This window comes from Dreissena polymorpha, chromosome 8, assembly GCF_020536995.1.
Source record: "Dreissena polymorpha isolate Duluth1 chromosome 8, UMN_Dpol_1.0, whole genome shotgun sequence".
NCBI lineage: Eukaryota > Metazoa > Mollusca > Bivalvia > Myida > Dreissenidae > Dreissena > Dreissena polymorpha.
The window spans coordinates 22,017,764-22,031,929 of record NC_068362.1 but is presented as its reverse complement, the minus strand read 5'-3'; the positions used below and the strand labels follow the sequence as shown (position 1 = coordinate 22,031,929).

The 14,166-nt window shown below is 35.1% G+C and overlaps 2 protein-coding genes across 8 annotated transcripts in view; one reads left to right on the top strand and one right to left on the bottom strand.

Moving 5' to 3' along the window:
* The window catches only part of LOC127840828 (neo-calmodulin-like), a 64,954-nt gene extending 61,307 nt beyond the window's left edge, over positions 1-3,647 (top strand). The window contains exon 6 of the mRNA XM_052369252.1: positions 256-3,647. Coding sequence (XP_052225212.1) covers positions 256-290 — 35 coding nt within the window. The 3' untranslated portion in view covers positions 291-3,647. The remainder of the gene's footprint in view (positions 1-255) is intronic.
* Positions 2,080-14,166, bottom strand: part of LOC127840825 (polypeptide N-acetylgalactosaminyltransferase 13-like) — a 71,602-nt gene continuing 59,515 nt past the window's right edge. For all 7 annotated transcript variants that reach the window (XM_052369242.1, XM_052369241.1, XM_052369243.1 and 4 more), the window contains 5 exons: positions 11,780-11,968; positions 8,870-9,004; positions 8,367-8,471; positions 4,840-4,974; positions 2,080-3,996 (listed from right to left, as the gene is read on the bottom strand). In XM_052369242.1, the coding sequence (XP_052225202.1) occupies positions 3,856-3,996; positions 4,840-4,974; positions 8,367-8,471; positions 8,870-9,004; positions 11,780-11,968 (705 nt within the window). In that variant the 3' untranslated portion in view covers positions 2,080-3,855. The remainder of the gene's footprint in view (positions 3,997-4,839; positions 4,975-8,366; positions 8,472-8,869; positions 9,005-11,779; positions 11,969-14,166) is intronic.

Here is a 14,166-nt window from a genome sequence, read left to right as displayed (position 1 = left end):
GTCACATGATGTACGTCATAACGTGCGTAATCAATTTAATGAAATAAAAGTACGGAATACTGGTTATGTATAAATTTTGGTTAATGACCAAAAAAGAATGAAATATGTGATATAAACGATAACGATAAGCCGTTATGTCGGCAGCGGGCCGATTATAGACGTCCGGTCCAGCTCTGCCGTGTGTTATTGTCTAATTGTCAACTTATTACAGTTCCCTTTTCTGTGTACTATTTGATCTACTTTAGTGTCTTTCAGAATTCTCAAAAGTGATTGCCAACAAGTTTGTATAGACGCCAGGCTACACAGTTGGAAAAGAGAAAGGTTTGTTGCGTACAGTGTGGCAGAACAACAAACAGATCGTTGTTTACAACTATGTGTTCACTAGCAACTTTTACTTTAAAATGCGATTGCATCAAGTTCAGCATTTTGCGCATAGTTTTGTTCATGATTTGTGTGTTTTACTTACACATATTTCTAGACATACCTAAATGCCAAAATATCAGTCAACGTTGAAGTGTAAACGCGTAAAAATATTGTCGATTTTATAGATATGCCCATTTTTGTTTACAGTGTGCACTTAAACAAATCATGTAAATTAAACATTTTCTAATCATTAGAAAACGTATAAATATTTTTATTTTAGATAATTTGTATTTTAAATCTCGTGATATCGTGATATTGGAGTTTTCTAATGTGTACCTCTTTTTACTATTTAATGGACATAGTTGCTGCCACTTTTTCAATCGACACACATAACGTTGATCAGTGAACAGCTTACAGTAAGCGTAACAATTAAACATGAGCCTTTTAGGTTTTTAAGGGACGAATCTTTCCGCCTAGATTGAATTTTCGTTTAGACGAGACTTCCACAACAGGAAAAATTCCATATGAGCAAAAAGTGTCGCCCCTGATAAGATGGCGGACCGCTGAGGGTTATGTGGGACGACACTTTTCGCACATGTATTAAGCGCCGTTTCCCATCGCGCCTCGAATAAAAAGTGAATCTAAGATAAAAGCATTGCACACGTTTGTTTTTTTTTCTGTGATCTTCGTTTTAGCATTTTTATTTCATATGATCTGATATTTATTGTATGGCTTTGAACTTTTATTGAACGACTGTCATTGTTTTTTTGGTAAATGTGATATTAGTGTGCATACGTTTATTTATAAACGGTTTTTCGATTATAAAATGCTAATTGTTAATACTGTTCGTTAGACAATTGTAAAGGAAATTAATAATTAGTACTTTTCGCCCAACATCTTGATTAGAAATATTTTCAATGTTCCATACACAAATGTCCATTTGCGTCAATAGAAATCTGATTTCTTTATTTTAATAGACCAAATTGATAGTTTTGGACAAAATAATGCATCGAAACGCAATAACGGTCATTACACACGCCTGAATTATAACCATAGTAATCTCCCTTATGTTAGAAAATAACATGTATTGCTACTTAAATACCCACAAATAGACAAATAAATACACCAACATGATATATCTTATTAAATAATCAAGAGTTGAAAAAACTGCCACGTGGTCATTTTTCAAGTCATCATATTTTTGTGTTAATTAACAAGGTCACCGACGAAAATAAATCAATTAATCAAGAGCATGAGCCTAAATGAAAATAAAATCACATTTATCTGAATAGAATAACATGGATTGAGATCTAACATCTAACGACCGACTTTCCACACCTGTAGTAGGTAAGAAATGTTGCCGACATTACCTCGCGTATCTCGGACTTGGCAATTTCGTCATTTATCGGCCAATTATAATATATCTTTTTGTCGTTCCGATTAATGCAAAAATGTTGCATTTGAACAGTAATATATTTAAATTATGCTGATCTAAGTTTTCCGGCTTATTTTAGCGTTGTCTATGAATATTTTTATCACGATTATCATTTGCCCCAAGCAATAGTTGCTAGCATTACGATATAATATACTTTCCTCATTAGGCTCGGCACTAGTTTCGTTGAACATAATATACACTGCATCAAATTCAGTTCTTAAGTGGTTTGATTTTTGTTTAGTCTTTATCGGTGGATTAATAAAAATACCAAATCCAACATATTTATATTTTTAAGTCATGCTTTTCAATCGTTTATTAACATATTAAAAGGGCTTAACATATACAGTTGGTGATACTTATGGGAGTCGCGTCATGCAAAAAATGGACCTTATGCCACAGCATCAGACCAGCAATTTCAGTAAAATAACATTAACACAGCGACTCAAATAACAAGTACATTTAATACTTAAAAACAGTAAATTTAGTAAAATAATGTTATCGCATCAGCACATTCAACACAAGTGCGTAAATACATAAAACCAGTAAAATCAGTCAAACACAACAACTAAATCGAAAACATAAAAATAAATACCTAAAATAAGTAAGTTCAGTAAAGTGATATTTACAAAACGACTCAAGCACAAAAACATGTATCCTAGTTATCTTAGAACATGCTAAAGTGATTAACAATTCTGAAACTGCATTCATCTACATATATGTGTGAACAAGCCCCTGTATGTCAATATCTTACATTTCTAATACAATGCACTATACTGAGTATCATTGTCAGAGACTTTACATTCTGTGACCTACATGCACATGGGGAGAACACAAATGGCAGTATTATGGCGGCACTCATTGTCTATCATGATTGTTTTCAAAACCGTCATGATTATATGTCCGTTACCTTTCTTAACCTTCACCACATCTTTGAGCACTATGCTATCCTTCCGTACCCATTTACACGAAATATTTTTACTATGGCACTGCCGGTAGCACAGCATAATTTCGAAGCACAGAACAACATATTAATATTTTAGCTTGACACGCGGATTTAAGCAAGAACGAATCAAAGTAATTCACAGAATTCGCAAATATATCCAAAACCTTAAAAAAACATCCATATAAATATATAATTGATGAAAACAATAAGTTATCAAAAACGTATGAGGTATCAACTATTAGCGAATATGAGGGAATTATACTTTAATTCATACTTGAGGACTCTAACACACGTTAATCTTATATAGACTTATCTGGTAATATGGAGATCTATAACACACGTTTAGTTTTTATAATACGTTGTAAGATACCGTGAATAAATAATTATGCATTTTTGAAACAAAAAACAGCCCTTTGTTATGTTTGTTATGTTTGTTATGTTTGGGATATTTGATTTTTTAATATAATAAAAGTTTATGAGATTTGAATATTCGTGAAAAAAAAAACTAACTGGTCATTTAATTTTCTGTTCAGATTTGCACACAGTGCAATAGAAACTACCAGTTAAATTGCCGTCACATTCCGGAATATGAATTAAATACAAACATGTACGTCGATACAGCCATTTAACATTTACAGATCACTGCCCGTTTCTGTTTGTCAATGGATTTGGAGAAAACGACAGGATTATGCAACAATATGATAGAGTTTCCAACTGGCATATATACAATCGTTATTTATAAGCGTACATGATGGTTTTCATCGTCAAAATATTGCAATTTAAAAAGAAACGACACTAATTCTTATATCCCACGGTCAATTAATAAGCAAACCGGATTTGAGAGAACGCGGGTTCTGAACGATGATGTATAATCTAAAGGTAGGGGTTACTTAAATTGCTTTGATATCGGAGGAGAAAATACACTCTTAAAAGAAAGGCGCTTCTTTCGACCACGGAAAGATAATTTACTAGTATGAAACCCGATTATGACTATCAATGTGAATATGGATGCGTAAAATCAAAAGAACATCAATAAAAATACAGTCGACAATAAAAACGTTTCGACATAAAGATTATTAAAACACTAGCACCGTTTCGTAGACTATCCTTGTGTCTATGGATGGCGTTTTAAGGGGACGTAAGTGTTAAACTGCCAAAGCTGGGTTACGGACATTGGGTCGCACGCCCGCATAATGACACCGCCATCGTCTATATCTAGACACAGGCCTGTGCCGTCATGTTTGATGTAGCTACTCTGAAAGTATAGACATCTAATATTGTTAACTGGCGACATATGCTAAACACACGCAATGTATCATAGTAAACTGGAAATACGAGCCTTTATTACATGGCTGGGTGATTGTAATAATTGCGACATTGAATTTGAAAGTGGTTAACGGTGGGAGGAGTTTAAAAGCATGCATATCATACAGTGACTGGCATGTCACATTTTGAAATTTAGTTATAGTTAATAGACGCTTTATTGCTTAAACTCAACGAATAGACTGTTTATCACAGACAACGATATATTTCCATTAAAAATTCACATTTTGAAACTACCCATTAGGATCGGCATCGGAGAAAGTTTAAGATTGCATTTGTAGCACACTTTGACCTCAACAAGTTTACTTAAAAACTACGTTTTTGGTCAACTTTTTATTCAACTAGTACATGTTATGAGCTCCGATAATTGATGTTGTGCTAAAGATTAATTATGACCATAAACTGGAGAATAACTAAACATACAATTGTGAAAAATGTAAAGTAACAGATATAATTTAAACAACAGTTATGTCAAAAACCATTTTCATTGACGTGTTGTTCAAACAATTATTACAAGGGAATTTATTTCCTTTAAACGATTATATCAGTAACCGTTTCTATGGAAACATTCTTGTTCTATCACAGCATTGACTCCTGCCCATATTAGAAAACGGGATATACAAACAATAAAACTCAAAATTATGTAGCTTTGTCAATGAAGAAGTAATAAAAAACAATCCTTAAACACAATATCTACAATGAAAAATTGTTGTATTCAAGTAAATAAAGACATAATGGTGTAAGATTCGTAGAGCTTCAATTACAATGATGCAACCTGAGAGTGAGTCCAGGTGTCCTTGGGCCCGATTATGCAGTCCTCCAGCTTGGGTCGCACCCCGGGGGTGGCGCCCTTCACCACGACACACTGGAGAGAGGTACGAAGCCGGCCATCGCGCGTCATCGAGAAACCCTGGGAAAATACCAAGGGAGTCAATTTAAAGACATGTTTGACAACTTCATGACGTTTATACTATATAGGCGTGTAGTTGGGAATCATGTGTCATTGAAAAAAAACTTAGACATGACAAGATACATTTAGCCGATGTTGACCACCTTACGGCGTAAACAAACAAGTCGCGCTCTCGAAAAAAACGCAACTTCATGCAAATGCGTAAAGTGGCGTCTCAGATTGACCTGCGCATTTCGCACAGGCTAATCATGGGCGACACTTTCCGCTTTTAAAGATTTTTTTTTGTTTAAATGAAGTATCTTTTAAACGAAAGTCCAGTCTACGGGAACGTGTCATCCTTTAATAGCCTGTGCGGACTGCACAGGCGAATCTGGGATATATATATATATATATATATATATATATATATATATATATATATATATATATATATATATATATATATATATTATTTAGGCGCGCGTCAGGCCATTACGGGTCATTGAGAAGCATTGGAAAAAGGCAATTCATCTGCAAGAAATGTGTGAACTTTTACATGGATGTTATATATAGCGAATATCTATATTTTCCAACCTTGTATTGTATTGCACCATACAAGTTTCGTAATCTGCAATGGTGTCTTTCTTAGGATCATCTTTCATTTAAGTCAGATTTCAAAAACGTGGACAAGAGTTTGTTAAAAAATTTGGTCGATATGATGCTCTATTATTGATATAAATGAACGGCATTTAGTATAAGTAATATTTTTTTTACAGAAATTGGATAAGGAACGGTAAACAATGAAAAATAATGGGTTTTTTACGTACTAATTTAACCTAGCACAAAATTAAACCAATATTAGAAATTGTAATGCACCAGAATTTATTCCCTAAATTCGACATGTGCGTGAAATTTCGTTCATGAATACTTTCGTGTGTGTATAAAAATAATCAGGCCCTAAAAATAGTTGCATAGGTATTTGACAAAGTCACTAGACAATAAACCGTCGGAGACGGGTGATGCTCCTCAAAGGTTTTTTTTTGTCACAATATTGCACTATATATTCAGATAAAAGGAAACGTCTTGAGGGCACAGTAGTTGGGGGGGACAAGAATATTTTGATAGAAAATTTCAAAGGGCCATAACTCTGTGAAAAATCATCCGACCAGAACCCGCTGATAAAATGCACATCTCCTCTTGGTAGTGAAGCTTCCCACAAAGTTTCATTGAATTCCGGTCATTAGTTGCTGAGAAATAGCCCGGACAAGAATTGCACTAAATGTACAGTTAATGGAAAATTTCAAAGGGCCGTAACTCTGTAAAAAAAATCATCTGACCAGAACCCGCTGATAATATGCACATCTCCTCTTGGTAGTGAAGCTTCCCATAAAGTTTCATTGAATTCCGGTCATTAGTTGCTGAGAAATAGCCCGGACAAGAATTGCACTATATGTACAGTTAATGGAAAAGTTCAAAGGGTCATAACTCTGTGAAAAATCATCCGACCAGAACCCGCTGATAATATGCACATCTCCTCTTGGTAGTGAAGCTTCCCGTAAAGTTTCAATGAATTCCGGTCATTAGTTGCTGAGAAATAGCCCGGACAAAAATTGTGCACGGACGGACGGACGCACGGACGGACAGACGAAGCATAAAAATATCGCAATCAATCTGTGAAATCAACACTTTTACCAGAATGAAATAGCTATTTTATATCACAATCAAAGCCAAAAAAACGATTGCGGCCAAAGTATTTTGTATCCTGGTGATTGAATTCGCTTAAACAAATTAAATCATCGGAATACACACGCCACCATCAGTGTTTGCACAGGATCACAGTTATTTGCATGTTCAAATTCTTACGAAAGGGTTCGTTGCCTACCCGCGTTGGTAAATAATGGGTAAACCTGATCTAGCTGGACAACAATTCAAATGCGTCTCTAATGATTGTTAAGGATGCATTCAAATTAAAATTTGTTAGTACTGATATAACAAAACGAACTGGGGTACAGTCTCTAAACAAGCGACGGGAGTTCCACTCTTACGAGCCATATATGTGTCGCGCCCAGGGCTTGATGCACGTGCGTAAAAAAATCGTACTAGATTAGTATGTTCAGTCAACACAGGCTTATCAGAGGCTACCCTCTGCAATTTTATCGATTTGTTCTTTTTAAGGCAGTCTATTCTAAACGATAATCTTTCCAGGCGGAAAGTGTCGTCTCAGATTAGCCTGTCCTCGACACTTGACGCACATGCATTAAGTCCGCTTTTGCCAGATTGTAGTAATAACTAAATGTATATATAATTAGTCTAGGCGGATTTATAAACTATGCATGTACATTGTGTCTGTCTATTTAAAGAACGGCAAGGAGTCATTCATTCATATTTTATATCCTTTAACACTCACCAAAAAATGCCCATGTCACAAGTAGCCCTAGACTATAAGGTAAACGATTAACACATAAAGCTTTTGCACTATGTAACTCGAGTAAAGAAAACCCAAATTAAGGCGATATTCGTCAAATTATTGTCTCATTAGGCACTATTTGGAGAGTGCACTTAATATCATTTTTCAAAAAACGAATAAATACAAATGCATTGGAGACTGTATTATTCTGTCAAACACGTTAAACAAAACCCCTAGCGAAAATGGTTCTTGCTTGTATATAAAAGTTTTACGTGCAACCAAGTTTGACACTATTGATGTGGAGTAAACGTAGAGACCAGCTGTCCACAAAATGAAGTCAAACATTAAAAAAAACAATGCCTTAATGGTCCTGAATCGCTAACATGCGTTCACGGTACACAATTTTAAAAAGACTTGTAGATTTTGATCAATCTGTCACAGATTTAAACATGGTACGGATTGTGTCAAGGTATGCATGTTAGCGATTCATGTCAAGTTTTATTCAGATCGAGTAATATATTAGACTTCAGACTTTTTTTCTAAGACTTAACCTGGTTACCTTGTATTTTAGTAGAACATTCATGACACTTTTTTACATTAGAAAGCAACTGTGAATTAGGATAGTAATATTAGGTTCGGCATTTGCAACCCACTTCTAAATGAAAATTCTTAAGAAGCATTTAAGGCAAATATTCGCATATACAGCCAGGTTTCAATGATTTAATACATTAAGCCTTAAATCTAAATAAAGGAGGATGAATACGGACAGTCAAACCATTTCCACTTCAGAATAACCTAAAAGCCGTGACATATATTTATAAGCATAAATTGCGCAATTTATTTCACATAAATTCATGTTATTATAGGGTTGCATTGTGTACATGTATCGTGAGGTAAATGATTTTCTAATATATAAAATCATTTTACTCGATTTCGGTACACAAACCATTCTTGAAAATTGTGAATCAATAAAGATCTATGTCATGTAAACGTTGGCGATCTATACCTGCGATGCTAACTGGTAATGGCATGGCTCCAGGAACAAGGTCTCCTCTGCCTGGAACAGGTAGTTGTGGTTGTCCAGGCATTTGTTTGTGTTCAGATTCCGCGCCTGAGCAAACAGAGCGAGGATTCAAATTACTTTTGCAGAGTTCTGTTATTCTTAAACATGTATATGTATGCAGCTTTAAGAAGACAGCCTGTCTCGATATTGTAAAACAAGCTTCAAATATAGGTACAAAATGCCTTTGTCCTATATTTATTATGAATAACTTATTGTATGCATGATATATTATTTATAATGTGGTACGCACAATTTATATGCAATGATCGAATTGAATTTAAACATTCATTATAACAATGAATAAATATCTCTCCAGTTCTTAGCAAAATCGCCTTTTGTAATAACAGAACGCCCACAAATGCCCACCAACTTGGGGTGTAACAGTACACAATGCCTGTTTAAACATAAATACAAATGAATGTATGCTTCTATCTGTGAACACTTACCGAGCCCCATGCGGACACGTTCCTAGTGAGTACGAATAATTCCGGCCATATATTGTCCATGAACCAGGAGAAAGGTTTGCACTGCAGCCTCGCTTTTAGTGCCCGTCTTGCCGATAGGTCTCCCGCGTCAAGGGTCTGAAAAGAGTAGTTTAAACTAACTAATGTGTATGGTCCTATGTGCTATATCATGGAAGATGTACGGATGGGTGTTTAAACTGTAATGCGAACGTTACAATACGTGTAGATACTTGACCGTCTATACTTTTCGACCGCACTTGAACGGCCAAAATAGCCTTGACGTGGGTGAAGTAAAATATTGTGCTTCATAGTCAACTTAGTATTAAGGTTGTTAAAGAGTTTCCAATTCTACTAAATCGTTATATTTAAGACCGTTGACGCACGAAAACCGTATTAAAGTCATCAAACTAGAAGTATTCCAAAATAAAATTCCTTATTCTAGATATATCAACGACATATTTCGAGCATAAGCCGATGAGATGATTGGTGTTTCCTCGAAAAGACGCGTTTTGTGTGCATTATGACGTATGGTAACCGCCAATTACTGGAAGCGACCGTTCTTGCACAGTGTATGTAAAAGTATAAATACAATAAAGATAATATCCAATGACTGGATCTTCCGTTTTTTTAATATACTACAATATATATGTCGAATATGTGATTCATAAGTGCTGCAGAAAAAATAGTTTTTCATTTTTCAAAAACATTTTTTTATCAATATTATTGTGTTGTGTATTTACCTTTAACGCTAAACTTAAGAGAAAAACTGAATAAACACTATTATTATAATAAATCATCCAGTTGATTGGTTTATGTGAAGAATTAAATCAGAACTCGTCGGCGTATAAGACTATCGCTTTTCATAAAGATACTTGACACAAGAACAGCAGATTCCTGTATATAAGGTTTGCAAAACAGATTTAACAACAAACTTTCTTTTGATCATGACATACAAGTAGTATCATAATTGAACATCGCACCTGGTGTTTTAAAAGACTCCATGGAAACAGCCAGACGGTGGTAGAATTACAACAATCTAATATTGTATACGGCGTTTTTAATTAACGTTCTCCACTATTATATGAATCTTTCCTAGATAATAAATTGTAAATGTCAAAGCAATAATTTCTTCAATATAGCTCGACAATAAAAGCATTTATAGCTGCACGAATGCCTTTAGCAGACATATTCAACGCGTTCAATGGCAACGAGAAAGCAACCCGTCCTTGCAGCAGCTGTTCACGCATTATTTATATATTCGCCTCGTTTCATGTCAGCAAAGATTTTAGTTTTTAATTATCAATGCCAATATATTATGGAACTTATTTTATACATAGATATATTTTTAGTTACGAGGTCACCATCAAAAGTTACAAAATTGACTGTTCAAAGCATCAAAAAATATGGTGTGAAATCAATAAAAAAATCATAGAGAAAATATAACACATATTGACTGCGAAAATTTGATGTCTAGAAAACAGTATTCACATATAAATTACAAAAATAAGAACTCACTATTAATGCAATTGATCTGTATTTATTCATGAAGATAATGATCGTTTACAGGGAAATGTTGGAAATTGGAATTCATTTAGTGGATATATATGATCACTCGCGATTAACATTATAGAGTAAGAGCGTCATAAAAGAAATGTACAAGTCATAAAACCCATTACAACCACTCATTAATTCTCGGATTCAACCATTACTCCATGGAAACCGCCATCGAGTTATTACAGATCTGATGTTAGTTCATTTAAATATATCATATTTCTATAACATTAAAGCTTAAATCAGTTAAAACATAAAGGCACAAGTTCTCAGCAGTGTTTATGTAGAAAATAAATTTACATTGCAAAAACTGTTTGATACATAAAAAGTAAGCTCTTGATATTAAATTTCACTTTGATTTGTTGCCATCATCAGTGCCTGCACTAAGAGAGGTTTGGAAGTACTAGTAATCGATCCCAGTTTTAGTCACACGACTTTCAAAATCCCAGCTACAGAGGATCCAGAGCGTTCAAAATTGCAGTCATGGGCGTTCCAGCATGTGACTAAGAACAAACAATATTCGTGAAAAGAAGTGATGTATCCAGAGTGTAAACGTAGTTTCATGTCCCTGAATGAACTGAGCGTGGATCCTCCATACCACGAGTACCCCCACCCCCCTTAACACACACACACATACAAAACCACACAACCCCGACAGTAACGGCACAATAACAACAACAACAGCAAACAACAAAAACTACACATGTGTCACATGCACTTATGCCCAACAGCACATGTTTGGACAAAGAGAAATTCACTATATATGTTACAGTAGACAAAACGACAAATGGCCATAATGCAACAAAAACTGGTCGCAGTTACTTTTCCTTTCTTTTCCATCATCTATACATTAAAATCATGATTGTGCGCGTTTAATTACGGTCTTTCAACCGTAAAAATTTGATCGAGATTCAACCAGTATATAGAAATTTGTTGAAAATATAAAATTTTGGGACAATACATTTTTAGTGGAAGAACAGAAAATGGCAATAGCTCTCCAAAAAAGTCGACAAAACCAAATTCTTTTCTTAACTATCATCAACTGATTGCATATATTCAACTCTTACAATTTGAGCTGGATCAGCCCATTGGTTAATGGGGAAACGAAAACAAAAGTTTAATGCGGCTAAATATAAAATAGAGAAAAACACTCATAAAGTCATAATTCTTCCAAGAATCGTCGCAGCAAACATTCCGTTCTTTACGATCAAATGAAATACTAAGGGCAACTGTGAAAGTTTTAGTGCGATACACCAATTCGTTAAAAGGATTTAAAAACACAAGCTTCAATGCGTATGTAGGCTCGTACGGACGAAAAAAAACAAGTGAAAATCCACGAACCTTCATATTTGGGAAGTAGTTGTAGATGAGCTCCTTATGTTCCTCCTCCATCCACACCTCGATGGCCCGTTTGTAGTTGTACTGCTCAATATGCTCTCGACCCCCGGGGAAGCTGTACGGCTGCGAGCGCGCCACGTGGCCTATGTGCGAGCACGGAGCGTGCACCAGGCGACCGCCGCATAGCCAGATCTGAATGAGTTGAACGATTGGTTCACTTTACCCTTTCCTGCTAAGATTCGCATTTTGACCTGTTTTGACCTGCTTGTTTTATCTTAGAAACTCAAATCAAATTAAAGACTTTTCTTTACAGATACTATTTTTTTATTCTTTATGTCCGATCCCAAGATACTGATGAGCAGCGAACAGTATAAAACCTGAACACACTGCGTGTTGCTCGCAGGCATCTACGGATTTATGCTGGTTGCATATCGCCATTTTCACTTTAAAATGACTCTCAGTGGTCAGTGGTAAAGGGTTAAGAAACGGTACAAGTTTAAACCTTTTTTATATAAGGGTTCAAATTCAGAATATAATTAAGACACTGCCGAGTTCGTTTTATTACTGCTGTCTTCTTAACAAAACTGTTTTAAATGATTTTCTAGTTGGGATTCGATTCGCGTTATTCTAGGTCATAATATACTAAGTCCAACCCCTATATAATTACATAAAAAAGACACAATTTAAACGAAATATAAATGCAACGTTTTGAACAAAGAGATCCAATGTCCATACCTTTTCTTAAAGGATATTCTTAGCTGCATTGAGTTAAGCAATGAAAAAGATATAACATGAAGTTATCAAGAAAAACTTGAAACAAAACAGAATCGACTGTGTTTGCAGCTTCTTTTTTTCGGCGGTTTTCTAATTTAATGTAACCCACATCAGCGCAATGTTTTACTACAGTCTTTAACTTATGATATTTCTTTGATTTAACATGAACAACCGTGCTTACCATATGATTATCTGCTAATTATAAAGCATAACAACTTTCAAAACTATAAAACAGTCCTTCGAGTAAAATATGTTGATTTACTTAGATAGCACAGTCGTACATGACTCAATTATTTTATGTAATTTAATCGGGTCGACAGATTATTGAGACATTTACGAGCTCCCTACTCAATGAGCCTTCCTGCGAATGATCGTTTACACAACTTCCGGTCGGAAACACGCTCTCGACCTCCCGAGATCGAGATGAACATGATATGAGCCTTGCTCTGAGAAAACTGGGCTTAATGCATGTGCGTAAAGTTTCATCCCAGATTAGCCTGTGCAGTCCTCACAGGCTAATCTGGGACGACACTTTCCGCCTAAACTTGATTTTCGGTAAAGAGGAATTTCCTTGAAACTAAAAATACAATAAAAGCGGAAAGTGTCGTCCCTGATTAGCCTGTGCGGACTGCACAGGCTAATCTGGGACGACACTTTACGCACATGCATTCAGCCCTGTTTTCTCAGAACTCGGCTCATATCTATTTATACACTGCGACCTTCAAAGCTGTAGGTTTTTAAAAGCGTGGTTTGTTAAATACTTTTACAAATAATAAATGTTAAAATAAGGCAAAATATATTATAGAAATATGTCGCTTTTTCCCATATATAACTGTATAAATAATATATAAATATGTCGATGTTTCCCATATGCAACAAAGTGATGAATATAAAGACTTCTGAATAAATTATGATAGTAAAGACCTTTTGTTTCATGATTGAAAAACACACACGTATGTAACGTAACACAAACACGTCGTTTAATAGATCTTAATGGGAAACAGCTGCAAATTACAACGTCGTTAATGTAAATATAAAACCATAGTTGTAGTTGTTTACTCATGCTCCATTGAAGCCATCAAGAAGTTTTATGGTAACATCTTTGGAGCAAAAAGGTGATCCATTGAAGCCATCAAGAAGTTTTATGGTAACATCTTAGGAGAAAAAAGGTGACCTAGAGGCCATACTGGGTAACATATTAGGTTAATCTCGTCCCGATGTACATATGAGGAAGCCGAACACTCTGCGTCTCCCTGTATCTTGAGATGATCAGGTGGGAACGAGGAAATTTCATGTCGATTTTTAACATGTACCTGTTCAGTATTATCAAGTAATAGTATGTACGTTTCATTAAACCACGACAATCCAATATGCCTCACACAGACCCCATGGTGCATATGAAATGGACCTGGTGGTTCTTGAGATCACGCGTAAAATATGAATAACTGTATACTTGTGATTATGTTGACAGCTATATGAATAACTGTATACTTGTGATTATGTTGACAGCTATATGCTATAACTGTATACTTGTGATTATGTTGACAGCTATATGCTTTAAGATCTTTTATACATAATTTACTCCATAATTTATGCTTCAATGACAGGAAGCAGAT